The 27,910-nt window shown below is 46.2% G+C and overlaps 1 protein-coding gene across 2 annotated transcripts in view; it reads right to left on the bottom strand.

Moving 5' to 3' along the window:
• The window catches only part of tmem39a (transmembrane protein 39A), an 87,891-nt gene that overhangs the window by 28,573 nt on the left and 31,408 nt on the right, over positions 1-27,910 (bottom strand). For both annotated transcript variants that reach the window (XM_038801960.1, XM_038801958.1), the window contains exons 2-3: positions 27,582-27,757; positions 4,539-4,761 (exon numbers count right to left, since the gene is read on the bottom strand). In XM_038801960.1, coding sequence (XP_038657888.1) covers positions 4,539-4,761; positions 27,582-27,694 — 336 coding nt within the window. In that variant the 5' untranslated portion in view covers positions 27,695-27,757. The remainder of the gene's footprint in view (positions 1-4,538; positions 4,762-27,581; positions 27,758-27,910) is intronic.

Here is a 27,910-nt window from a genome sequence, read left to right on the forward strand (position 1 = left end):
TCGATTTTAGAGTGTAAAAAAATCCATTTTCTCACACCTTTGATTTCTGTAGTGCAAGAACAATTATTGGCTGATTAGCATTGCCAATGAGAAACTGTTTTAGGAATACTGTATTAATTTCACTTAGATTCACAGGCAGAGAAAGTATTATGCTTATGGAAAAAAACATTTACATTGGGATGATGGTCCTTTTAAGAACTAGGGAGAAGATGCCTGGTATAGCACCTTGCTTCCAGCAACTGATCAGGTGACCAAGTTGCCCAGGAGCTAAAATGATAAATAGCAAAAGGGTTAACAATAAGTTAATTATAAAGGGTGAGCAGATAATAGGTGTGGTTCTATCTCAAATACAGTTTTAGTTTTTTAAAGTTTAGAATAATCTTTCTGCAGGAAACATCATTTTCACAGTGTTCAGTTGAAATTATGGGTACTGGCTAAAAGTGTGTATAATCCTGTAATTGAAATAATCTAGCAGCAGCCAAGATTAACCACGAGGATAACCAAGCTGAGAAGAGAGAAAAAGAGTTTTATATACAAGACTCCAGACTTAAATATTAGAACCAGGAGAACTGACCCAAGGTGGCTATGTTTAAGATGTTCGTGATGGCTGTGTTGAACTGAGTGGGACATGTTGGATTGGATTGCATTTGTTTATGGTCACGTGTACCGAGGTACAGTGAAAAGTATTTTTCTGCCAAATACTCATCCAAGTACATGGGAAGAAAGGGAATAAAAGAATATACATAATAGGGCAACACAAGATATACAATGTAACTACATAAACACTGGCATCGGATGAAGCATACAGGGTATAGTGTTAATGAGGTCAGTCCATAAGAGGGTCATTAAGGAATCTGGTGACAGTGGGGAAGAAGCTGTTTTTGAGTCTGTTCATGCGTGTTCTCAGACTTCTATATCTCCTGCCCGATGGAGTAAGTTGGAAGAGTGAATAAGCCGGGTGGGAGGGATCTTTGATTATGCTGCTCGCTTTCCCTAGGCAGCGGGAGGTGTAGATAGAGTCAATGGATGGGAGGCAGGTTTGTGTGATAAACTGGGCGGTATTCACGACTCTCTGAAGTTCCTTGCGGTCCTGGGCCGAGCAGTTGCCATACCAAGCTGTGATGCAGCCCAATAGGATGCTTTCTATGGTGCATCTGCAAACGTTGGTAAAGGCTAATGTGGACAAGCCGAATTTCCTTAGTTTCCTGAGGAAGTATAGGTGCTGTTGTGCTTTCTTGGTGGTAGCATCGACGTGGGTGGACCAGGACAGATTTTTGGAGATGTGCACCCGTAGGAATTTGAAACTGCTAACCATCTCCATCTCGGCCCCGTTAATGCTGACATGGGTGTGTACAGTACTTTGCTTCCTGAAGTCAATGACCAGCTCTTTAGTTTTGCTGGCATTGAGGGGGAGATTATTGTTGCTACACCATTCCACAAGGTTCTCTATCTCCCTCCTATATTCTGACGCGTCGTTATTCGAGATCCGGCCCACTATGGTCGTATCGTCAGCAAACTTGTAGATGGAGTTGGAACCAAGTTTTGCTACGCAGTCGTGTGTGTACAGGGAGTAGAGTAGGGGGCCAAGTACGCAGCCTTGCGGGGCCCCGGTATTGAGGACTATTGTGGAGGAGTTGTTGTTCATTTTTACTGATTGTGGTCTGTTGGTCAGAAAATCGAGGGTCCAGTTGCAGAGTGGAGAGCCAAGTCCTAGGTTTTGGAGCTTTGATATGAGCTTGGCTGGGATTATGGTGTTGAAGGCAGAGCTGTAGTCAATAAATAGAAATCTGATGTAGGAGTCCTTGTTTTCGATATGCTCTAGGGATGAGTTAGGGCCAGGGAAATGGCATCTGATGGGGACCAGTTGCAATGGTATGCAAATTGCAGTGGATCAAGGCGTTCTGGGAGTATGGAGGTGATGCACTACATGATTAACCTCTCAAAGCACTTCATTACGACTGAAGTCAGGGCCACCGGACGGTAGTCATTGAGGCACGTTGCCTGGTTCTTCTTTGGTACCGTATGATGGTGGTCTTCTTGAAGCAGGAGGGGACCTCGGAGTGGAGTAGGGACAGGTTAAAGATGTCTGTGATTACCTCTGCCAGCTGGTCTGCGCAGGCTCTGAGTGCATGACCAGGGATCCCGTCCGGGCCCGTCGCCTTCCGAGGTTTCACTTTCAGGAAGGCCGATCTGACTTCTGAAGCTGTGGTGGTGGGTATGGGTGAATTATGGGCTGCTGGGGCACTCGACAGCGGATTGTTGGTTACCTGCTCGAACCGAGCATAGAATGCATTGAGATCATCGGGGAGGGGTGCGCTGCTGCCAGAGATACTGCTCCGCTTCGCTTTGTAGCCCGTTATGTTGTTTAGTCCTTGCCACAACCGCTGAGAGTCTGTCTGTGACTCTAGCGGTGGAGGAGATTTGAAGGGGCAAACTGGCCCAAAGAAAAACTTAAACCTCATATGATCAAGGGGTTAATCTTCCAATTTCTGCTAAACATCTGACTTGTGCTTATTGGGGATGCATGTCAAATTGTCATAGAAAAAGATTGGTTTCAAAAACAGCACAGTGTCTCAATTCTGGCTGTCCATTAACAGATATTTTTAAGAATGTGCCATGCAATGAGTTTTATTGAGTGAAATTTAAAACTTAACTGCATAATTCAGTTAGGCGCTGCATAGGCATGGTGGGTTACCCGACTAATTATCCCTATTTGCTGCTTGCATGCCAGTCTATACCTATGCTCTAAGGTGACCCTTGACCTCACCTGATCCAACTCGACCCAAATTGCCCGCAGCATAAACCAATCAAGCTATAATTGCCGGTTTTGAAACTACCATCTATATATCTCAAATAGTCAGTTAAATTATCAGTATTCACACTCTTTGATTTTTATGTCGTCAAATTCTTTTGATTTAAACCGTGAACATCGTGACATTATTCTTTTAGTAAATACCTCTATTTTATATTTTCTAAGCAAAATAAAAGCATTACCGGTCTCGCTCCAAGTACATACCAATTATATGAAATCCATTATGGGAAGACTTTTGGACTGCTCCATGTACCCTTTAGCAGCAGCATGAGAGGAAATTGGTCAATAGTTACTCTATTGGCCAAATATTGATTCACTCTAGGATTTCTTGTTCACAATATTCGAGGAATAAAATATTCCCCTGAAGATACATACATGGATGTGAACAGAACCTAAATAAGAACCATGAACCAATCCTCAACCAGGACACCAAAGTACTTCTTTGGCAACTTGGAGACCAAAGAGCAAGCATGAGAGAATATGTTTTTATGATCCTTGGATATGGGGTAGTTCCGGTTAGGGAGCAATAACATTGTTTAAAGTAGATAAAAAGGTTGAAATTCAAGCTACCTGCTTTTGAAATATAGCCACAAGATTCCATGGGTTTTAAACAAAAAAAAACTATGTACTACACCACAGAGTAAATGACAGATGCAACCAAATCAAATTCCATTAATTTCTCAAATCATTCCCAACATAGTCCCATTGTGAGCCAATTCATCTCACGGTAACTATCTTTCTCAGGAGGGTTGCCAATTTCTACCTTTGAAGATCCTGCTTTGGAATTATCTCCAAATGTCACTCCTACCTGGACGGCTTTAACAACGGCCCACATCTCAGGGTTTTGACCTTGCCTTCAGAAATTCCTTCTTCCTGGATTCCCAAGTATGTTCAAACACTAGCTCCTTCAGATCTATGGTAATGCCAAGCAGAACACCACTGCTCCAAAGGAGTACCTTTGACTCAGGTGACCCACAATACAGAGCAGGTCTGCCAACTGCACCTCTTTCGTTAATTCAGAGCCCATTTCTTTCCTCTCTTTTTTTAGCTTGCTTAACAGGTCCTATTCCTGTCCATATCTTCTAGTTGGCAGACTGCCTCAAAAGTTATCCATTGAGCTTTAAACTGATCACTCCCAGAGTGTCACACCCACCCTTGTTACTGGAAGGTACGAGTGTCCCACCCACCCTTGTTCCTGGGAGGTACGAATGTAACAAGCACTGGAACATCCTGTACTTTAAATGCTAAATATCCACAGACTTCTCATTTAGTACCCAGGGACACAATGAACTGAATTGAATTCAAAATCAGGTGAAAAAGAGTGAATGATTGTAAACAAAGAAAACACAAGACCTTAGCCACACATACAGAGCAGTAACACTGTTCACGGGTTAAAGGGATATGGAGAACAGGTAGGAAGGTACATTTGAGACCAGAAGAGATCAGCCATGATCTGACTGAATGCCGGAACAGTCTCGAAGGGCTGAATTGCCTACTTCTGTTCCTAATTCCTATGTTTTGTTGCTGGTAGAAACAAAGAGAAGTGAATTATAATCTCAATTTCAAATGGCATTCATTATACAATTTGAACAGTTGTACTGGGCTTTATTTGAGCATTTAGTTAATATCACAGTCTGCGTGCATGGTGTATAATTGACACTCAATTAAACAGTAAGTCAGTCAGTTACAAGTTCATAACTTGAACTTTATAAAAAAACATGCTCACCAGTGAGGTAGAAGCAGCAGGGTGATTATATGGAAACCACCAGACTGTTTTATAGATGTTAATATATTGGACAAGGAGGGCCATCAGCAGGTAAATGAAAAAAAGAAGCTCAAAGACAAGGCATCCATCCGTTGGAAGGTCAGGAATACGGCAGTGGCGGACAGGTTCCGGGGTAATCAGGGCAGTGATCGGAGGGGCAGACAGACCAATGGCACTGCCATTCCTAAAAAGGAAGGAAGAAAACAGTTTAAAATGTAACAAAAAAAAAGTTAATTTGACCTAGTTCAAATCAGTTTTACTAATTTCTTAAAATGCATGCAAAAATAAAAATCAAAACTTGCTCAGTAACTTGAAAATGCTATTTTCTAAAAAGGATGAATCTTTGATCAGAAAAATCCTGTTAAATTTCAGGATTCTTCACCATTTTGTAAATGGGTACGCAAAATAAAAGCACATGTAAACGAAAATCCACTATCATTATTTTTCAATTTAGACTGGATAGACAACCTCGACTACTTTATCAGTCTAAGCAGATTTTATTATCTTTGCAGGCTAGTCACATTCTCCACATATCTGTGTGGGTTTCACCCCCACAGCTCAAAGATGTGCAGGTTAGGTGGATTGGCCATGCTAAATTGCCCCTTAATTGGAAAACAAAAATAATTAGATACTCTAATTTATATTTTAAAAAACCTTTGCAGGCTTGTCAAATTATAAATTAGAAGGGCAGCACGGTGGTGCAGTGGTTAGTCCTGCTGCCTCACAGCGCCGAGGTCCCAGGTTCGATCAGGCTCTGGGTCACTGTCTGTGTGGAGTTTGCACATTTCTCCATGTTTTCCTGAGTTTTGCCCCCACAACCCAAAGATGTGCAGGGTAGGTTGATTGGCCACGCTAAATTGCCCCTTAATTGGAAAAAATGAATTGGGTACTCTAGATTTATTTTTTAAAATAGAAAAAAAAATTATTCGAAAGCTCCAACCTCCAAAAGCTCATGAATGATTTATGAGCAAGGTACAAATGTTATTCATCCAAACTACAGTACATGGTTTGATGGAATGAAATCCTCACGCACGTCTGTTCTTAAAAATCAGACAAGGCAGATTTTGTAACATCTAGGCACAGGAAATCTATTCTGAGGCTAACATCTCTGGCAATCACATCTGCAGGTTTACAAAATCTTTTTCAAGGAATGAAAGCATTATACTGAGGATATACAGTGGTCCTAATCTATAGGCTAGTAAAGATATTTACAGAAAAGTTCAATCATTCTTCTGTATGGATTGTCTGTCTATTTGATGTTACTAAATTGATGAGTGACCAACGTGTAGAGTGACATCCAAGAATAACAGCGCAGTTTCAATTTTCACAACTAGATGGAACCAGTGTAATTTTATAAGTGCTGTAGAAAGGAGGGTTTCCCAAGAGTTGTTTCATCTTCATGAGTCACGTTGGTACCTACCATGGAGCCTCAAGCCTTATGTGAAAAAGCTTAAATCCATGTTACCATATTTTTGCAACATGAACAAATTTATGTTCACATTTTGATTGTGATCTAGTCACCAATGAGGCAACAGGACTCTCGAAACCTTCAAGTCCAATACATTCAAGTAGAAAAAGTCACAAAAGCACAAACTGCTCTTAAGTTGTCTGGGTCTCAGACAAGTAGTTTAGGCATAGGATTACTCATGGTTAACTGGAAAGCAGTTGCAGGCAAGAATAAGGCAATGACTGAACTAGTATTAATAAATAGTGAAGGAGTGTGAATTCAGAAGCCTAGGGAGGACAAATAGGAGAGCTGGTACCAAAAATGGATGAAATTGAGATGTTAGAGCTCAAGAAGGTCCTATTAAGTCAGTGTTCTATATGTATCACAAGAATTGGGGTAGTGCGTTTCAGAAGACATTTTTAATGGAAGATGGCAGGACATACAAGCTCAATTACAGTCAACTCCCATCGTTCGCAGGGGTTCCCTTCCCACTGAATCGTGTAAACAGCAAAATTGTAAAAAGGGAACATGCTTTCAAATAGGACTCGGATAGGATCCTGCCATATGAGGACAGCATTGGTTTGGCAGTATTGTGGTGCAATACCTGTATTCAACAGACGAGGAAGACTGACCAAATATTGGTGGAGAACCTACCCGTTAGCTCAGTTCAAGGTCCCATCCACATAATACACCTTGCGCCTGACATCCCCACCCACATATATAAAAAGGCCCTCAAGCCTAGACATACTGCCAGCCCCTGTGGTCAAGGTAGGAACTGCTGATATAGGATAGGGAAAAAAAAATGTGCCTCAACATGAGGAAACCACAGATAATTGAACATTGCTCATATGATATGGCATATAAATTGCAGGAACGTTTTTTAAAAAATTAATTTCTGGGCTGTGGGTGTCGCTGGTTAGGCCAGCATTTATTGCCCATCCCTGGTTGCCCCTCAGAAGGTGGTGGCGAGTTGCCTTCTTGAACCACTGCAGTCCTCAAGGTGTAGGTACATCCACTGTACTATTAGGGAGAGAGTTCCAGGATGTTGCCCCAGCAACTGCGAAGGATCGGCGATATGTTTCCAAGTCGGGATGGTGAGTGGCTTGGAGGGGAACCTCCAGGTGTTGGGGTTGCCAGGTACCTGCTGCTCTTGGCCTTCTAGATGGTAGTGGTTAGGAGTATGAAGGGTGTTGTCTTAGGAATCTTGGTGAGTTACTGGTATAGATGGTACTTGCAGATGGTACACACGTATACCACTGTTCGTCAGTGGTGGAGGGTTTGAATGTTTATGGAGAGGAGAGCAATCATGTAGCCTGAATGAATGAAAGAAAGTGTGGTGAATCTGTGGAACTCTTTGCAGCAGAAGGCTATGGAGGCCAAATCAGAGTGAATTTAAGACAGAGATAGATAGGTTCTTCATTAGTAAGGGGATCAGGGGTTATGGGGAGAAGGCAGAGAATGGGGATGAGAAAAACATCAGCTATGATTGAATGGCGGAGCAGACTTGATGGGCCGAGTGGCCTATTCTGCTCCTATGTCTTATGGTCTGCTTTGTCCTGGATGGTGTCAAGCTTCTTGAGAATTGTTGGGAGTTGCACTCATCCAGGCAAGTGGAGAATATTTCATTACACTTTACACTCTTGACCTGTGCCTTGTAAATGGTGGCCACGTTTTGGGGGGGGCGGTGTGCGGGGAGACGGGTTAGAGGTCAAAGAACCTTTGACCTGCCCTGGTAGCCACAGTATTAATGTGGCTAGTCCAGTTCAATTTCTGATCAATGCTAACCCCAGGATGTTGATTGTGAAAACGCGAACCAGGAAGTTGCCAATGGCATGATGTTACAGTATGATGTTACAGTATAAGAATGGCTGTTCAGAATCAGTCCACCACGATCAAAAATTAGTCACTGCCTTATGAAAAGCTCATCTTTCGATCGAATGGTGTGCAATAAAGTTCAAATGTTGAGTGATCGGAAAAGAGGACCCAAAAGGTATTAACCACCACCGAGAGGAGCGAGAGAGAAGCTCCGACAGTAGCAGTATGTGTGCTTGTATGTCATGGGCCCATACAGCGGAACCTAGTCTCTAGCTGCCTTGGACCAAGGTCATGCTCCATCAAGCCTATGTGGTCCCTCATGTTAAAATAACTCACGCACAGACATCTTCCACCACCTAAAATCAAGTTCAGAACCTGGAACATCGGGACCCTCTGGACAATTCCATGGTGTACTGCTATCGTTGAGGCTGCTGTTTTCTTATTATTAAATCTTTATTGTATTTACAAATGAAGCTTGTGAAAATGTATCATTACAATGGCCTAGGAAGGTAGGTTCATAACACGGCTAACAAGTTCAGTGTCAACCTGCAAAATCCTTCCAACATGCCAATAGCAGGCAATAAAAGTGGGAGACACACCTGGCCAGCATGCTTGGTACGGAGTGGTGCCCCTCAAGTTTCAAGCCTCTTGCAACCAGCTCCTGCCCTGTTCCAAGTAAAATGATGCAAGTCTGCCTTGTGCACCACTAGGTGAGGGAAGAGAAACAACAACGAAAAACTAGGAGCCAACAAGCACCCACAAAATCTTACCTCAGCAAGACTGAAAGAAAATTAATTGAGAACAAATGTTGCACAGCTCTGTCAGAACTCTGCCAGATTAATTTTAAAATTCAGCAAAAGTTAAGAGTTTAAACCCCACCATGACATCTACTGGAATTTAAATTAAATCTGGAATTAAAAAGCTGGTCTCCGTAATGTCGACATTGAAACTATAGTCAAATGTTACTAATGGCCTTTACAGGAGGAAATCTGCCTTTCTCACCTGGTCTGGCCTACTTATGATCCAGACCACAGTAATGTGTTGACTCAAATGCCCTGAAATGGCCTAGCAAGCCACTCAGTTGTGTCAAACTGCTATAAAGTCTCACAGGATTGAACCTGGACTGACCACCTGTATTCAACCTAGGCATTTGAAACGAGTATGGAAAACACAGCCCCGTCAACATTGCAACATTCTCATTAACAGCTGGGGGTTGTGCCAAAATGGAGAGAGCTGCCCACAGACTAGGCAAGCAACAACCTGTTACAGTCATGGTCATTGAATCACACTATACAATGTCCTTGACATCACCATCGCTGTTTATGTCCTGTCCCATCAGTAGGAGAGACCCAGAGGTGACAGCAGCAGAGCAATATCCAGAGGAGGGATTTGTCCTGGGAGTCAACATTGACTCTGTACTCCATGAAGTCTCATGGCATCAGGTCAAACATTGCAAAGGAAGCAAAATATTGTACACACCCCTGTTTGTCTCAATGGTGCAGAGGTGGAGATGGTTGACAGCTTCAAATTTCTATGTGTGCACATCACCATCAATCTGTCCTAGACCACCTACATCAACGCTGCAACCAAAAAAAGCACAAGAGCACCTATATTTCCACAAGAAACAAAGGAAATTCGGCATGTTCACATTGACTCTTACCACCAATTTTATAGATGCACCATAAAAGCATCCTATCCAGCTGCATCACAGCCTGATGTGGCAACTGCTCGATCCAAGACCATAAGAAAGTACAGACAGTCATGAACACAACCCAGTCCATCACGCAAAACTGCCTCCCAACCATTGACTCTGTCTACACCTCCCACTGCCTTGGGAAAGGCAGCATAATCAAAGGCCTCTCTCACCTGGGTTGTTTTCCCTTATGACCTCTCCCATCGGGCAGGAGATACAAAAGTCTGAGAACAGGCACTCTGATTCAAAAACAGCTTCTTTCCCGCTGTTACCAGACTCCTGAATGATCCTCTTATGGACTGAACTGATCTCTCCACACACCTTCTCTACTGAGTAGTACCACACTCTATGCGTCACCTGATGACTGTGTCTATGTATTTACGTTGTGTATCTATCATATGTCCTATGTTTTTCATGTCTGGAAAAATCTGTCTGGACTGTACACAGAAAAATACTTTTCATTGTACCTTGGTACATGTGACAATAAACCCAAATCCTAGTGCGTCCAGTCAATTGAAGAAACAGTCCTCTGCCTCTGCTTTGAACACCAATTGGAGGAAGCACAGAGTGGCAAGGACACAGAATGTACTTTGGATGGGGGACTTCCACGTTCACCACAAAGAGCGGCTTGATAACACCACTACTGACCGAGCTCTAAAGGATGTAACTGCTAGACTGGGTTTGTGGAAGATGGTGAGGGAAACAACAAGAGGGAAAAACTTATTTGACCTCTGTCAACTACAATATTGGTAGGAGTTACCACCGCAAAGTCTTTTTGGAGGCAAAGTCCAGCATTCACAACCTCCATTGTGTTGTGTGGCAATACCATTGTGCTTAAATAGAATAATTTCAAAAAGATCTAGCAACTCAAAACTGGGCCTCCAGCACCTTATGGACGCCATCAGCAGTAGCAGAATTGTGTACAATCACAATCTGTAATCTCATGGCCCAGCATATCCCCACATTACCACCAACCAGGGGGGTCAGCCCTGGTTCAATGAAGCATGCAGAGGAACATGCCAGAAGCACCACCAGGCATATCTAAAAATGAGGCATCAACCTGGTAATCCTACATCATAGGACTACATGCATGCCAAACCACAGAAGCAGTATGCGATAAACAGAGCTAGGCAATCTCCACAACAAATAGATCAGATTCAAGCCCTGCAATAGAGTCGTCAATGACAGTAGACTACAATTAAACAACTAACAGGAGGAAGTGGCTCCACAAATATCCCCATTCTAAATAAAGTGGGAGCTCAGCACATCAGTGCAAAAGATAAGGTTGAAGCATTTGCAACCATCTTCAGCCAGTCGTCCCACCAAGGACCCTGTATCACAGATGCCAGTTACAGCCAATTCGATTAGCTCCACGTAAAATCAAGCAACGGTTGGACACTGCAAAGGCTACATGCATCTGACAATGTTCTGGTAATAGTGTGGTAATAGTACTGAAGACTGGTTCTCCAGATCGAGCCGGGCCCCTTGCCGAGCCAGTTCAGTAGTTACAGCACTGGCATCTGCCCAGCAATGTGCAAAATTGGCCCAGGTATGTCCTGTACACATAAAAACAGGACAAATCCAACCTAGCCAATTAGCACCCCAACAGTATACTCACGATCACCAAAATGGTGAAAGGTGTCGTCAAAGGTGCTATCACATGGCATTTATTCAGCATAACCTGCTCACGGATGCTAAGTTTGGGTTCCACCAGGGTGACTCAGCTCTTGACCTTGGCCCAAATATAGACTAAAGAACTTAACTCCAGGGGATGTCAAGGATTCCTATCAAAACTGGAGTCAATGGGAATGGGGGTGGGGCGAAGAGGAAGGAGCTCTCCACTGGTTGGAGTCTTACCTAGCACAAAGATGATTGTGGTTGGAGGTCAATCATCTCCGTCAATCATCCCATCACTGCAGGAATTCCTCAGTATATAGTGTCCCCAGCGCAACCAGCAGTTTCATTAATGTGCTTTCCTTCATAATAAAGTCAGAAGTGGGGATGTTCACTGGTGATTGTACAATGTACAATGCTATTTGCAATTCCTCAGATACTAAAGCAGTGTTGTGTCCATATATAGCAAGACGTGGACAATATTCAGGCTTGGACTGACAAGTGGCAGGTAACATTCGTACCACACAAGCACCAGGCAATGACCATCTCCAACAACACTGTCTAACCAGAGCCCCTTGACATTCAATGGGATTACCATCACTGAATCCCCCACTATCAACACCCTGGGCGGTTATCATTGAACTAAACAAGACTATCCATATAAATACAAGAGGTCAATTGGTTTGGCAATCGCCTGGAGGAGTGCAGCTCCAAAAATGCTCAGGAGACTTGTCACTATTTGGCACAAAGCAGCTCGCTTGATTGGCACTCCATTCACAACTTTAAGTAATGACTCCCAAGGGGCAGCTTGGTGGCGCAGTGGGTTAGCCCTTCTTGCCTCACGACGCCGAGATTCCAGGTTCGATCCCGGCTCTGGGTCACTGTCTGTGTGCACATTCTCCCAGTGTTTGCGTGGGTTTCACCCCCACAACCCAAAGTTGTGCAGACTAGGTAGATTGGCCATGCTAAATTGCCTCTTAATTGCCAAAAATGAATTGGGTACTCTAAATTTTAAAAAAGTATTGACTCCTTCCACTTGTGACACAGTAGTAGCAGTGTGCCATCTACAAGATGCATTGTAGCAACTCACCCAAGGCACCTTCAACAGCACCTTCCAAAGAGCAGCCACTACCACATAGAAGGATACAGGAACCATCACCTACAAACTGCCTCCCCAAGCCATGCACCATCCTGACTTGGAATTGTATTGTCATTCCTTCACTCTCACTGGAAAATGCTGGAACTCCCTACCCAACAGCACTGTGGATGTACTGCATCCACATGGACTGCAGCATTTCAAGAAGGTGACACATCACTATTTTCTCAAGAGCATTTAGACACCATATAATTTACAGTGCAGAAGGAGGCCATGCGGCCCATTACGCTAGCCTGGCCCATAATGCCCAAGTCCAGTGAACAAACAAAAAACAACACTTTAGGAAGAATAGAAAAGTCTTGGAAGAAGTGTAGTATACCTGGGTCTCAAAGGGTAAATTAGGAATAGAGATTACACAAACAAATGCTGTACCTCCTGGAATTTGGATGTTTGAGGATGATTTAATCAAAGTTTCAGATATTAAAGAGGAACAGAAAAGATAGAAAGAGAAAATATATTTCCAATGGTTGGGGAGTCTAGGACCAGTCTAAAAAATTAGAATCAGGAGTGAAATTAGGAAACACCTCTACAAGCAAGGGGCGTCACAGTGCAGGGGGCCATTTGGCCCATTATGCTAGCCTGGCCCATAATGCCCACGTCCAGTGAACAAACAAAAAACAACACTTTAGGAAGAATAGAAAAAGTCTTGGAAGAAGTGTAGTTTACATGGGTCTCAAGGGGTAAATTAGGAATAGAGATTACACAAACAAATGTTGTACCTCCTGGAATTTAGATGTTTGAGGGTGATTTAAATCAATGTTTAAGATATTAAAGAGGAACAGAATTGAAAGAGAAAATATACAAGCAAGGGGCATTAGACGTTTCACAAACAGCAACTGATGCTAGATCAATTCTAAATTTTAAAATAGGGATCGACATATTTTTCTAATGCAAAAGATGTCAACAGATATGACAAAGGGAGAGGGAGTTTGGTCTTTGATGGTGGAATAGCTCCAGAGGCTAAAATGGTCTGTTCCTACAATTTTCTTTTATATAAATGTTTTTTATTGGATTTTTGAACAGAGTATATTTTGCTGTTATGTATATATATATATGTAAGTAGGCATCAGTTTGTGCCGGCGAAGCACTTCTGGAGGGCAATCATCGAGCGGGTCTGGTGCCGGTGTCGCCCCTCGCTTCTCCCAGTCGGATTTTGCCGCCGTTGTCTTCTCGTGCACGCTGCCTTCAGCCGGCCCTCCCGTGCTCCGCCTGTATTCTCCTTTTTCATCTGTTCCCGTGGATGTCAGGTTGGTTAACGTGTCCCTGCCTCCCCCTCTCACCTACCTGGCTCTCCTCCATTGTTCCCTGTCTCTTCCCTCTTTATCCCCCCCCCCCCCCAGTTCGACTTTCCTTCCTCTTAGACCAGGGGTTGGCAAACTACGGCCCGCGGGCCGCATGCGGCCCGCCAAAGGTATTTCTGCGGCCCACCAATTCATTTAAAAAAAAAAAAAAATTAAAATTTTTTTTTTTTTTTAAGGTTAATGGGGGGGGGGGCTGTTGGGTTACTTACTGGTATAGGGTGGATACGTTGACTTGAGTAGGGTGATCATTGCTCGGCACAACGTCGAGGGACGAAGGGCCTGTTCTGTGCTGTACTGTTCTATATGAGGCGCCCAGAATCATAACCGGGTGAAGTAATTATTTTACTTAATATACTATGCGGCCCTTTGTGAATTGTGAATTTCTGAATGTGGCCCTTGCACGGAAAAGTTTGCCCACCCCTGTCTTAGACTGAGTTGCCCCCCCCCCCCTCTCTCCAGGTCTATCACCCTCTCATGCTTTGGCTGCTTTCCCCTGGTTCCTGGCTATTCTTCTGCTTGTTTTTTGGCCACAAACAAGTCCTGGAACAATCGGGTGAATTTCTCCCACATTCTGTGGAAGCCGTCGTTTGCCCCTCGGATGGCGGATTTGATTTTCTCCATTTGGAGAGATTCCGAGAAGTCGGACAGCCAGTCTGCAGCTTTAGGTGGTGCTGCTGACCGCCAACCGAACAGGATTCTACGTCGGGCGATCAGGGAGGCAAAGGCAAGGGCGTCCACCCTCCTCCCCAGGAAATAGATCTGGCTGGCCTGAAATCACGAAGACCGCCACTTTCGGGCATGGCTCCACCCTCACTTTGGACATTGCCTCGAAGAAGGCAGTCCAGTACTCCACTAGTCTGGGGCAAAACCAGAACATGTGGGCGTGGTGGGCCTGGCCTCCTTGGCACCGTTCACATCCATCCTCCACCTCCGGGAAGAACCTACTCATACGGGTTCTTGTTAAGTGGGCTCTATGTACCACATTTAGTTGCGCAGGCTGAGCTTTGCGTAAGTGGAGGTGGAATTGTGCCTATGCAGTGCTTTGCTCCAGAGTCCCCACCCTATCTCAATCCCCAGGTCCTCCTCCCATTTCCTTCTTGTTGCATCCAGTACGGTTTTGGCCCCTTTTACCAGTCAGTCATACATGTTGCTACAGTTTCCTCTCTCTAATATGCTTGCGTCCAGTAACTCTTCCAGTAATGTCTGTCGTGGCGATTGTGGGTAAGTCCTTGTCTCCTTTCGTAGGAAGTTTCTGAGCTGCAGATACCTTAGCTCGTTCCCCCGGCCAGCTGGAATTTCTCTGTCAGTTCGTCCAGTGTTGTGACCCTGCCATTGGTGTATAGGTCCCTGACTGTCAATGTCCCCTCGTCCTGTCTCCACCTTTTGAAGGTGGCGTCAGTCAGTGCTGGTGTGAACCTATGGTTGTTATAGATGGGAGCTTTGTCTGACATTCTGGTCAGGCCAAATTGCAGCCGTAGCTATTTCCAGGCCTGGAGTGTGGCTATTACCACCGGGCTGCTAGAGTGTTTTTTGGGTGGGGATGGGAGTGCCGCCGTGGTGAGGGCCCAGAGGGAGGTCCCCTTACAGGAGACCTCTTCCGCACATAATCCCCTTATTTGCTCGGCCGTCGCCACCCAGTGGTAGAATTGTAGGTTTGGGAGGGCTAGCCTTCCCCTTGAATTTGTTTTTTGTAAGACCTTCTTTGTGATCCTAGCATTCTCAGCAGTGAGATAGGCCTGCGTGACCCAAATTCCATTGGGTCTTTATCTTTCTTAGGTATCAGCGAGATTGAGGCCTGTGCTAGCGTGGGTGGCAGTGTGCCCTTGGCCAGCGAGTCTGTGAACGTCTCCCACAGGTGCGGGGCCAGTGCCGTCACAAATTTTTTGTAGAAGTCCGCCGGGAATCCGTCCGGTCCCGGTGCCTTCCCCGCCTGCATGGAGTTTATGCTGTCCATGATATCTCCCAGTGCTAGTGGTGCTTCCAGGCCCCGTTTTCTGCCCTCCCCCACGACTGGTATGTACAGTCCATCAAGGAACAGTTTCATCCCGGACTCCCCCATTGGGGGCTCTTGAGGTGTACAGCCCTTGGTAAAAGGCCCTGAATACCTTGATGATCTTTTCTGGCTCTGTTTGTAATGCGCGTCTAGTCTCCCCAATTTGTGTAATTTCTCTGGTGGCTGCCTGCTTTCTCAGCTGGTGTGCCAGCAGGCTTTGTCCCACGTGCTTGTCGAAGTTGAAGCACTGCTTTTCTGGTAGAAAGCAGATCAAAGTTCCTTTGTAACTCTTTCCTCTCCGCCAGGAGCTCCACGGTCAGGGCCTCGAGTATTTACAGTCTACCTCCAGCATGGAGTTAACCAGCTGCTGCAAAGCCGCCCTTTCCTCCCTATCTCTTGTTCCTACAATCTTAATCATGATTGAACATAGTGTTTGCAAAAGCATGCAAGCAGTAACTAGTGTCGGCCTAGTATTTCTGAAAGCAACCTTCCCAAGTACAAATACCATTTCAGAGAATCCCTAGTGTTCAGTTTTTGGATACACTGCTATCCAGAGGAAAGGTCGAGGCTTTTCCATTTTAGTTTCTTTTCTGAAGAAGCACAAAACAGTCCCAAGTAAATGCCACTAAAAGAAAAATCCAAGTTTTAGAAAATTGAGCATTTATGGTCTGTGAGGTTTGATAACACATCAAGGTCTCTGTCCTTTGCAGTTATCTAATCTCAGTCAGGGCAGCAGGGCACTGAACCCAGTGTTCCTCAGCATCCTTGGGAAGGATTAAAAAAAAAGAATTTGGCTGAGGTTCACTGATAGGAGTGCCATATTTAAAATGATAAAGGAATGTGATTCTGCAGCAAAAGGGATAGATCTTAGAGCTACGCCATTTAGGAGTGAAATCAGGATGCATGTTTTCACACAGGTTGGTGGCAATCAGCATCTTCTTCCTCCAAAGACTGAATGCCAAACCAATTGAAATTAAAAAAAAACAACAAATTCAATAGCTTATTGTTAGGCAAGGTTATTAAGGATATGGAACCAAGGTGGATAAATAGAATTGAGGTACAGATTAGCAATGTTTTTCTACTTCAGAATAATGTCCTTCAGCCGTTTTGCTCATGTAAGTGGGATGGATGACGAGCCTTCTCATTTAGAGAGGATAAATGGAAATAAAGTAAAAATAATTATTCTGAGCTAATAATAGACAGCAATTGAGAGAATAGTAAATAGCACCAACAGGGAATTTCCTTATTCAGGACTGTTCATTTCGAAGGGAACAATTGAAAAGTATAAATAATTTCAGAGGTGATAAACTGGTAAGTGTTTGAAGTAAGTTAGAGCCCTCTAGGAATGATTACTTTGGAAATAGAAGCAGGAATATGCCGTTTGGATTTTCAATCCTGCTCCACCAGGCTGATCATCTATCATAATACCATTTTCCTGCATGATTCTCATATTCCTCGATATCTTTAATATTTAGAAATTTAATGATCTTTTGACTATACTTCGTGACTAAGCATCCACAGTCCTCCAGGGCAGAGAATACCAAAGATTCCCCACCCTAGAGTGAACAAATTTCTCATCTCAGTCTTACATGGCCTACCTCTTATCCTGAGGCGCTCCCCTGGTTCTCGATGTCCCAACCAGGGGAATAATTCTTCCTGTATCTACCCATTTGAGCCTTGCAAGGATTTTGTATGCAATTCTAAACTCAAGAATATAGGCCCAGTCTCCTCAATTGCTCCTTGATTGGCTATCTTGCTATCCCAGGAATCAGTCTGGTGAACCATCATTGCACTACCTCTGTGGCAAGTAGATCCGTCGTCAGGTGAGATGACCAAAATTGCACACAATGCTTAAGGTGCAGTCTTGCCAAGATTGTGTACAATTGCAGCAAGACATCTTTACTCCTGTACTCAAATCCTCTCGGAATAAAGTCTAACATACCGTCTGCCTTCTTAATTGCTTGCTGCACCTTAATGTTCGATTTCAGTGATTTATGAAAGAGGACACTCTGTCCTTTTGGACATCAATACTTTCCAAACTCTCACCATTTAATAAATACTCTGCTTCTCTGTTTTCCTATCAAAGTGGACATTTCACATTTTTCCACATTATATTCCATCTGCCATATGCTTGCCTACTTCCCGTCTAAATAGTCTTGAAGCCACTTACATGCTCCTCACAACTCACATTCCCACCTAATTTTGTGTCATCAGCAAACTTGGAAATATTACGTTTAGTCACCACATCCAAATCATTGATAGAGATGGTGAACAGCTGGGGCCACAACTACTCATCTTAGTGATACCACACTATTCACAGCCTGTCATCCCAGGAATGATCGGTTTATTTACACTCAACTAACTCGCAATCCATGCCAGTAGATTGCCCCATTCCATGCAGATCTCGTGCATTGCTCCCAAAGTCAGACGTCCCCCAGGTTAAGGAATGACATTTATTTTTTATTGAATTTAACATTTTATGTTAATATTTTCATGAAGCAAAAAAAATGCTAGTTAAGACTCGCCCCGTCAGTGTGGTAGAATACTTAGAACTCGCTCTCAAAAAAAAGGGGCTGGTTTACCACAATGGGCTGAACAGCTGACTTGTAACACAGACCAATGTCACCAGCGTGGGTTCAATTCCCGTACCGCACTCCCCGAACAGGCGCCAGAATGTGGAGACTAGGGGCTTTTCACAGTAATTTCATTGAAGCCTACTTGTTGCGGCGTTGGGGGGGGGGGGGTTGCAGCGTTTGGGGTGGGGGTGCGGCATTTGGGGGGGGGGGTACTGCCGTTGAGAGAGAGGGGGGTACCGGCGTTGAGGGAGGGGAGGGGGGGTACCGGTGCTGAGGGAGGGGGGGGGGGGGGGTACTGGCGTTGAGGGAGGGGGGTTGCAGCATTGAGAGGGGGGGGGGGGTACCCGGCGTTGAGGGGGGGGGGGGGGTTGCAACGTTGAAGGGGGGTGGTACCACCGTTGAGAGAGAGGGGGGGGGGTACCGGCGTTGAGGGGGGGGGGTTGCGGCGTTGAGGGAGGGGGTACCGGCGTTGAGAGAGAGGGGGGGTACCGGCGTTGAGGGGGGGGGAGGGGTGCGGCGTTGAGAGGGGGGGGGTACCGGCGTTGAGAGAGGGGGGGGTACCAGCGTTGAGAGAGGAGGGTACCGGCACTGAGAGAGATGGGGGCGGTGGGGAGGGGGGTGGGGAGGGTGGGGAGGGGCGTTGGAGGGGGGTAGGGATGGTGAGGGGGTAGGGGTGGTGAGGGGAGTAGGGGCATTGGAGGGGAGTAGGGGCGTTGGAGGGGGTAGGGGTGGTGAGGGGGTAGGGGTGGTGAGGGGGTAGGGGTGGTGAGGGGGTAGGGGTGGTGAGGGGGTAGGGGTGGTGAGGGGGTAGGGGTGGTGAGGGGGGTAGGGGTGGTGAGGGGGTAGGGGTGGTGAGGGGGGTAGGGGTGGTGAGGGGGTAGGGGTGGTGAGGGGGTAGGGGTGGTGAGGGGGGTAGGGGTGGTGAGGGGGTAGGGGTGGTGAGGGGGTAGGGGTGGTGAGGGGGTAGGGGTGGTGAGGGGGTAGGGGTGGTGAGGGGGGTAGGGGCGTTGGAGGGGGTAGGGGTGGTGAGGTGGGTAGGGGTGGTGAGGGGGGTAGGGGTGGTGAGGGGGGTAGGGGTGGTGAAGGGGGTGGGGTGGTGAGGGGGGTGGGGGAGTTGGAGGGGGGTAGGGGAGTTGGAGGGGGTAGGGGTGGTGAGGGGAGGTTGGGGTAGGGGGCAGCGGCGTGCAGGGGAGGGGCGACGGTGCGTTGGCCCCGGCCATCCGTCGCCCCCCCCGCACGCCGCTGCCCCCTACCCCGACCCCCCCTCACCACTCCTACCCCCCTCCAATGCTCTTACCCCCCCTCACCACCCCTACCCCCCTCCAATGCCGCCCCCCCCTCTCTCAACGCCGTAACCCCCCCCCCCCCCCCAACGCCGGGTCTCTCTCTCTCTCTTTCCCCCCCCCCCACCCCAACGCCGGGTCTCTCTCTCTCTCCCCCCCCCCCCCCCCCAAACGCCGGGTCTCTCTCTCTCCTCCCCCCCCCCCCCAAACGCCAGACGCCAGGTCTCTCTCTTCACCCCCCCCCCCACAAACGCCGGGTCTCTCTCTTCTCCTCCTCCTCCCCCCCCCCCCCCAAAACGCCGGGTCTCTCTCTTCTCCTCCCCCCCCCCCCCCAAAACGCCGGGTCTCTCTCTTCTCTCCCCCCCCCCCCCAAACGCCGGGTGTCTCTCCTCCCCCCCCCCCCAAACGCCAGGTCTCTCGCTTCACCCCCCCCCCCCCCTCCACAAACGCCGGGTCTCTCTCTTCTCCTCCTTCCCCCCTCCCCCCCCCCCCCCAAAAACGCCGGGTCTCTCTCTTCACCCCCCCCACAAACGCCGGGTCTCTCTCTTCTCCTCCTCCCCCCCCCCCCAAAACGCCGGGTCTCTCTCTTCTCCCCCCCCCCCCCCCCAAACGCCGGGTGTCTCTCCCCTCCCCCCCCCCCCCCAAACGCCAGACGCCAGGTCTCTCGCTTCACCCCCCCCTCCACAAACGCCGGGTCTCTCTCTTCTCCTCCTTCCCCCCTCCCCCCCCCCCCCAAAACGCCGGGTCTCTCTCTTCACCCCCCCCCCCACAACCCCCGGGTCTCTCTCTTCTCCTCCTCCCCCCCCCCCCCCCCCCCAAAACGCCGGGTCTCTCTCTTCACCCCCCCCACAAACGCCGGGTCTCTCTCTTCTCCTCCTCCCCCCCCCCCCCCCCCAAAACGCCGGGTCTCTCTCTTCTCCCCCCCCAAACGCCGGGTGTCTCTCTCCTCCCCCCCCCCAAACGCCAGACGCCAGGTCTCTCGCTTCACCCCCCCGTCCACAAACGCCGGGTCTCTCTCTTCTCCTCCTTCCCCCCCCCCCCCCCCCCCCAAAACGCCGGGTCTCTCTCTTCACCCCCCCCCACAAACGCCGGGTCTCTCTCTTCTCCTCCCCCCCCCCCCCCCCCCAAAATGCCGGGTCTCTCTCTTCTCCCCCCCCCCCCAAACGCCGGGTGTCTCTCTCCTCCCCCCCCCCCCCCCCAAACGCCAGACGCCAGGTCTCTCGCTTCACCCCCCCCCACAAACGCCGGGTCTCTCTCTTCTCCTCCTCCCCCCCCCCCCCCCCCCCAAAACGCCGGGTCTCTCTTTCTCTCCCCCCCCCCCCAACGCCGGGTCTCTCTTTCTCCTCCCACCCCCAAACGCCGGGCCTCCCCCCCCCCCCCCCAACGCCGGGTCTCTCTCCCTCCCCCCGGGGTCTCTCTTTCTCCTCTTCCTTCCCCCCCCCAAACGGCGGGTCTCTCTCTCCCCACCACACAAACGCCGGGACTCGCCACTTCCGCAGCGGGTGAAACTGACACGTATCGCGTCAGTCCACTGCTAGCCCTTTCGGGAACGGAGATTACCGGCTTAAAAGAAGGCCCTGACGCCGGAGTCATCCGCACCGCTTTTTCCCGCCGGAAATGGGCATCACGTCGGTCCGCGGAGAATTTCGCCCCATGTGTCTAAAGAAGTGGGCATGGAAGCAAAGGTGGCAGAACTCCTAACCAGTCATCAGCAAAGGCCTCAGTTTCAACCCTTGACATCACCCATCACAATTAATTTTATGCTAAGCACAATGTTGAGGTCTTCTTCGTTACACAGTTGGCCCTTTTCCTCATTTTCAGAGTTCATGTTTTACCTGGACTCTTCCTTCTGGTCCATTACCCATTCTAGATCCTTTCAGGAGAGCTGCTGGCATGACATTGACAGCAATTTCTCTGCTCCCCTCATTCACTCTAACCTACCTCCTTAAGAACGGTGTGTTGCAGTTTCACAAGTTCAACCTTAACTTTGGGACTAAATTTACTGACAAGGATGGCACCAACAATATAAATCCATCATTTCCAACAATTTTACACACCATGCCCTTTCAAGATCTTTTCTCCATGACCTCAAATCTCAGTCCCCCAATCCTGCAGACGGTTTCCACTTCAAGCATCACAGGACTGCATTGATCTATCGTTTTAGTCCTTTGCCCAAATTCCTGTATTTTATGACTCTCCTGTTCCCATCGACACACTTGTTGCACCTAACTTCCAAGTTGTTTTCAAACCTGAATATTGTTTCATTCAAATCAGTAATATGATGAAACACTGGGGTCCCAGTCCATCTAGAAAGCTGATGCATGAAAGAGTTACAAAAGGTTCAATCAAATGTTGCAGAATATGGCTTCTGGTAAGTTCAGTTGCAGGATGGTATTATGTATTTTGATGTAATAGTTGTCAGTAATGCTGAAGTAGGTAATGCAAATCTCTTGACTGTTTTTTATCCCCTTGTTTGCTCTTATGAAGGAATCTATACTAGGGTGCAATAAGAGGTTGCCCATTTAAGATAAAACCAAGAAAGAATTTCACAAGGATCGTGAAAGTCAATATTGAATATATTTTAGGGGAGATTAGAAAGATTTTTGATCCACAAAGGAGTAGATGAAGAGGAGGGGCAGCACAGTGGTTAGCACTGCTGCCTCACAGCATCAGCAACCCGGGTTTAATTCTGGCCTTGGGTGACTGTGTGTGGAGTTTGTATGTTCTCCCCATGTCTGCATGGTGTTCCGGTTTCCTCCCACTGTGCAAAAATGTGCTTGTTAGGTGGATTGGCCATGTTAAATTGTCCCTAATGTCTAGGGATGTGCAAGTTAGGTTATGGGATGAAGGGGATAGGGCGCGATGGACACTTGTTCAAAGGGCCGGTGTAGACACGGTGGGCCGAATGGCCTCCTTCTGCACTGTAGGGATTCGATGATTCTATGAAAGCAGAGTTGAAGACACAATCAGATTAGACATGATCTTATTGACTGACAGAGCAGGCTTAAGCAGTGAATGGCTGCTCCAGCTCCCATTTCTTATATTCTAATGGAACTCATTCACAACAGCACCATTTCACTCAGTCACCTCCAAAAGCCCTCTCCCATTCCCATGCAAATGCAAGGGAAGCCTTTATTTCCTTCCTTCCCAATGTCCAGAGCCCCAGCACTCCTTCCAAATGCAAGTAATTTACTTTTGCTTCATGCAATTAAGTGCACAACATTTTGTGATCACAACGCAGTCTCCTCTCTGTTGGGTAGATCAAATGCAGATCAGGCAATCACTGCGGAACAACACCATTCAATCCACACACATAGCTTTGGGCTTCCAGTCATCTGTCATTTTAATTTTCCTTCCCACACCAACAAATCTTGGCACAAGGTCAGGAAACAAGATTAAGCACGTCACAGCCTTCTGGACTCAAATCTTTTTAACGATTTTGGATCATAATCTCTGCCCCCTCCCCCCTCGATCATGCAGCAGCTGTTTATTCCACACTTTTGTTTATTTACATGTCCCATTACCATCTGCTTTTTGACAAGTCACCCTGACTTTCCACCCCAAGAGAAGTTGGTTTTATTTTGTTCTATCCTGCCCTCCCCACTTTCTCTGCGTATGTATTTGCATAAAACCTGTGCTTTCTCCAATTATTTCCCAGTTCTGATAAAGTATTGGGCAGGATTTACCGGTGGACTTTGGGACTTCTTATATCAGGACCAGAAGGAGGTCCTAAGCCCTCCAGTGAGATTTTGACATCAGGCAACATGGAGAGACCTTTATACCAGTTTGAATTCACGATCAAGATTTGGAGTCAATATGAGGGCAGCACGGCAGCACAGTGGTTAGCACAGTTGCTTCACAGCTCCAGCATCCCAGGTTCGATTCCCGGCTTGGGCCACTGTCTGTGTGGAGTCTGCACGTTTTCCCAGTGTCTGCGTGGGTTTCCTCTGGGTGCTCCGGTTTCCTCCCACAGTCCAAAGATGTGCGGGTTAGAGGGATTGGCCATACTAAACTGCCCTTAGTGTCCAAAAAAAAAGGTTAATTGGGGTTACTAGGTTAAGGGGATGGGGTGGAGGAGATGTGTGCTTGAGTGGGGTGCTCTTTCCAAAGGCTGGTGCAGACTCGCTGGGCTGGATGGCCTCCTTCTGCACTGTAAATTCTATGATTCTATGATCAGATGGCAGAGGTAATAAAAACTTTAAACGAGGTAGCAACTTCCGCTAATTATAGCAGTCCCCCTGTTCTTTTTGTTCATTTATATTTCTGGAACAGTTCATATTATCAAGTCCACCACACCTTTTGTTCTCAAACACTACAATGTAGCTTGAACCAAATAAAGACAATTAAAACATCTCAACACATGAGAAAACTAGTCCAGTTATCAGTCTTGAAAATACTCTTTAGCTTTAGTTTTCTATCATTCAGATCAGATATTCCTTTTAGTATCACTCAGATGCACTGAGGCAATACACCAAGGCTCCGTCAACATCTTCCAAACCCGAGACCTCATCACCGAGATGGACAAGGGCAATAGATGCATAGGACTACCACCACCTGCAACTTCCTTCCAAGCCACACCATCCTGACTTGGGTGCTGTTCCTTCACTGTCACCCCCTTCCTACCAGCTTTGTAGGTGTACCTGCACCAAATGGACAACAATGGTTGAAGTTGGCTCACCACCATCTTCTCAAGGGCAATTAGGTGGTCATAAATGCTGGCCTAGCCAGCAATGCTCACATTCCATGTACAAATAAATAAAATGAAGATTTAAAAATGTGTTACTGATAGTCTCAGTATGCAAATTTTTTGACATATGGTACTAATTCATTTTTCTACATTAAAGAAAAGCATTGCACACCTAAGCCTATGCCAGGGAACAAGGAAAGTTCAGATTTAACATGTGCCTCTTCAGTTACAGTGCATTAGCTTCAGAATAACCTACTTCAGATAACAGTTCTTGCTTTCTTGTAGGTGAGAGATGGCACAATTGGCATATCCCATTTAAAAGATTCAAACTATGATGAGTCATAGACTTCTTATCCAGTACTTTATATAAATAATATACATACAGCAACACGGTGGCACAGTGGTTAACACTACTGCCTCACAGCACCAGGGAACCTGGTTCAATCCCAACCTTGGGTGACTGTCTGCTTGTCCATTCTTCCCGTTTGTGTGAGTTTCCTCCGGGTGCTCCGGTTTCCTTCCACAGTCCAAAGAACTGACCATGCTAAATTGCCCCCTAGTGTCCAACTGTTAGGCAGGGTTATGGGGATAGGACAGGTGGGGTGCTCCTTTGGGTGGTCAGTGCAGGCTTGATCGGTTGAATGGCCTCCTTCTGCACTGTAGGGATTCTATGATTAATAAAATAACTGATGCACAAGAATTCAAGATATTTCAACAAAACTACTTTGGAGTCCAAATGCCAATCTTTCATATAAATGCACAAATGACTGGAGATCTAAGCCTTACATAGAAAATACTACTAAATTAGTATTTGACCAGAGACTAATACAGTTAGTGCGGAATAAGTTATTCAAATTTCAAGTGCGTTAGCCAACTTTAAACAACTGACACAATCAAATTGTAGTTCTTAATAAGGCCACTTACAAGGTATTGAGACCAAAAAACATAGGAGCAGAATTAGGCCATTGAGACTATAGTCTGCTCAGCCTTCAATCATGGCTGATGTGTTTCTGATCCCCATTCTCCTGCCTTCTCCCCATAACCGCTTATTTATCAAGAACCTATGTCTGCCTTAAAGACATAGTGATTTTGTCTCCACTGCCTTCTGCGGCAAAGAGTTCCGTAGATTCACCACCCTCTGGCTGAAGAACTTCCTCATGTCAGTTTTAAAGGATCGTCACTTCAGTCTGAGGTTGTGGCCTCGGGTTCTAGTTTTTCCCTACTAGCGGAAACATCCTCTCCACATCCACTATATCTAGGTCTGTCAGTATCCTGTTTCAATAAGATCCCCCCTCATCCTTCTAAACTACAACGAGTACAGACCCAGAGTCCTCAACCGCTCCTTATGATGACAAGCTCTTCATTCCAAGGATCATTCTTGTAAACCTCCTCTGAACACTTTCCAAAGCGTGCATATCCTTCCTTAAATACGGGATCCAAAACTGCGCACAATACTCCAAATGAGGTCTGGTCAGAGCCTTACACAGCCTCAGAAGTACAGCCCTGCTCTTGTATTCTAGCCCTCTCGGCATGAATGTTCTCTAGCCCTCTCGACATGAATGTTAACATTGCATTTGCCTTCCTAACTGCCAACTGAACCCGAGTCGTCCTAGTTTAAGATTCTCTTAAGCCCCTTTGTGCTTCCGATTTCCTAAGCCTTTTCCTATTTAGAAAATAATCTCTGCCTCCATTCTTCCTTGCAAAGTGCATAACCTTACACTTCCCCATATTGTATTCCATCTGCCACTTCTTCGCCCACTCTCCTAGCCTGTCCAAGTCCTTCTGCAGCACTCCCCCTCCTCCGCTTCTGCAATTCTACCGGTCCCTCTGCATTGGATTAAGTTTGATGCATAAGCTACCCATAAATTTAGATGTTGCACTAGGATACAGTTATCAATAAGATAACCCTTTTGAACAGCAGCACAACATTAGGTTAGTTCACCCCACAGTGAATGTACAGTGAGCCTCAAAATAGGACTGTGTCATCATTACAACAACGCCATGTAATCTTTACTAGAATATGTCTTTACATTGCGCTTTACTGTGCAATTTCTTGTCTTGGGCACAATTAATCAAACATTGTGGAATTTAATTCTTTATTTTAACTAGTCCACAAGACATCCAAACACAGCAGTCAATAAACTCCAAAAGTCCAGTAGTAATTTGATAGTACACATATCTATTTGTGCTTCATAGAATATTGACCCCATCATGCAACCCAACACAACAGAATAGTCACCTTTCCAGGCATCAAAATTACCTGTCGGGAGTTTATAAATTAGAAATCACCATTGTGCTTAATTTAATGCATAACCTATTTATGTTGAAGTTGAACTAATTGAACTTTTTAGAACTAATTTTCTAAAAAGTGGAAAGAAACAAACTCAAAAAATATCCACAGGTCAGCTGAAATAGTGGCATCCCTTACTGAGTGTGCATGCAGATGAAAACAGGTTTCAACATGATATCCCTACAGCCTGACACACTGGAGAGGCTCACACATAAACAGATCCTTGGATACAAGAGAAAATGTCTTCAACAATTTTTTCTTAATGGATTTATTCAATGTTTATTTAAAGTCCACTGAAAAATCACAGTAATAAAAATTTTAGATGAAGATCATTTGATCCACCTTAGTAGACGGATCTAAAAACATCTTGACAGACCCCATCAATGGTGTTGTTTAAAAACTACTGCAGGTTCACACTTTCACTGTTCTAACCAGGAATCCACTCCACAAGATCAGTTTTCCTTGTAAAGAGTGTTTGCTTTCTCCTACTCTTCCAATTTTATTTGAAATAATATGCTGATTTACCTTTTTGGGTACATTATTCAAGGTATAATCTTAACTAAAGCAAAGTTTGACTTATCTTCTACTGTTTTTGCGGATAAAGTTAAAAATCACAAACCAACAGTGTGCAAGTCTAAACATGCCATAAATACAGATAAAAAATGCAACTAAATATTAAAATCATTTTTCTGCACAAGGATCGAAATAACACCATAGAATGCCGACAGTGCAGAAGGAGGCCATTCGGCCAATTGAGTCTGCACCGAACTCTCTGAAAGCACCCTACCTAGACCCACTACTCCCGTAACCCCACCTAACATGGACATTTTTGGACTGTGGGAGGAAACCGGAGCGCCCGGAGGAGAAAGACAGTGAGAAAGTGCAAACTCCACATAGACAATCACCCAAGGCCAGAATTGAACCTGGGACCCTGGCTCTGTGAGGCAGTAGTGCTAACCACTGCTGCCCCTACTTGCAGCATTCTTTCCCGATGAGCTGAATCTGCTGGTGGTTTAATGCAGACACATTAGAAATAACCAGTGTATTAAGGGATTTTCCAGAGTATGCTAGATTTAAACAGTACACCATTAACCCGTTTGAAAATGGAAAGAGCTATCGGCATCAACTTTATGCTGTGATATTGCATACCTGTTCCTCATTCCAGTCCCATTTCCACAGCTCCCACCCACAATGGTCTGGAGAGAAGGTAATGCTGAACGGCTCAGCTGCTGCCGACTCGGGCCCCGCCGTCCACCAGGCATGGCATGGGCCAACTCGGCTTCAAACACTGGTGCAGTCTGCCCAAAACCAATACGTTCAGTGCTCTGCAACAAAACAAACAATGCAGTTAGTAACTAGATAGCAAATTCCCCCAATCCTTTGGAGAAATCCAACAACTTAAAAACAGTTTCACATTCGCAGCATATATTTTTTTTTAATCTCCCTTTTCATCTTGCTCCCCTCCAGCATTAGACTGC

This window comes from Scyliorhinus canicula, chromosome 7 (assembly GCF_902713615.1).
Source record: "Scyliorhinus canicula chromosome 7, sScyCan1.1, whole genome shotgun sequence".
Taxonomy (NCBI): Eukaryota; Metazoa; Chordata; class Chondrichthyes; order Carcharhiniformes; family Scyliorhinidae; genus Scyliorhinus; species Scyliorhinus canicula.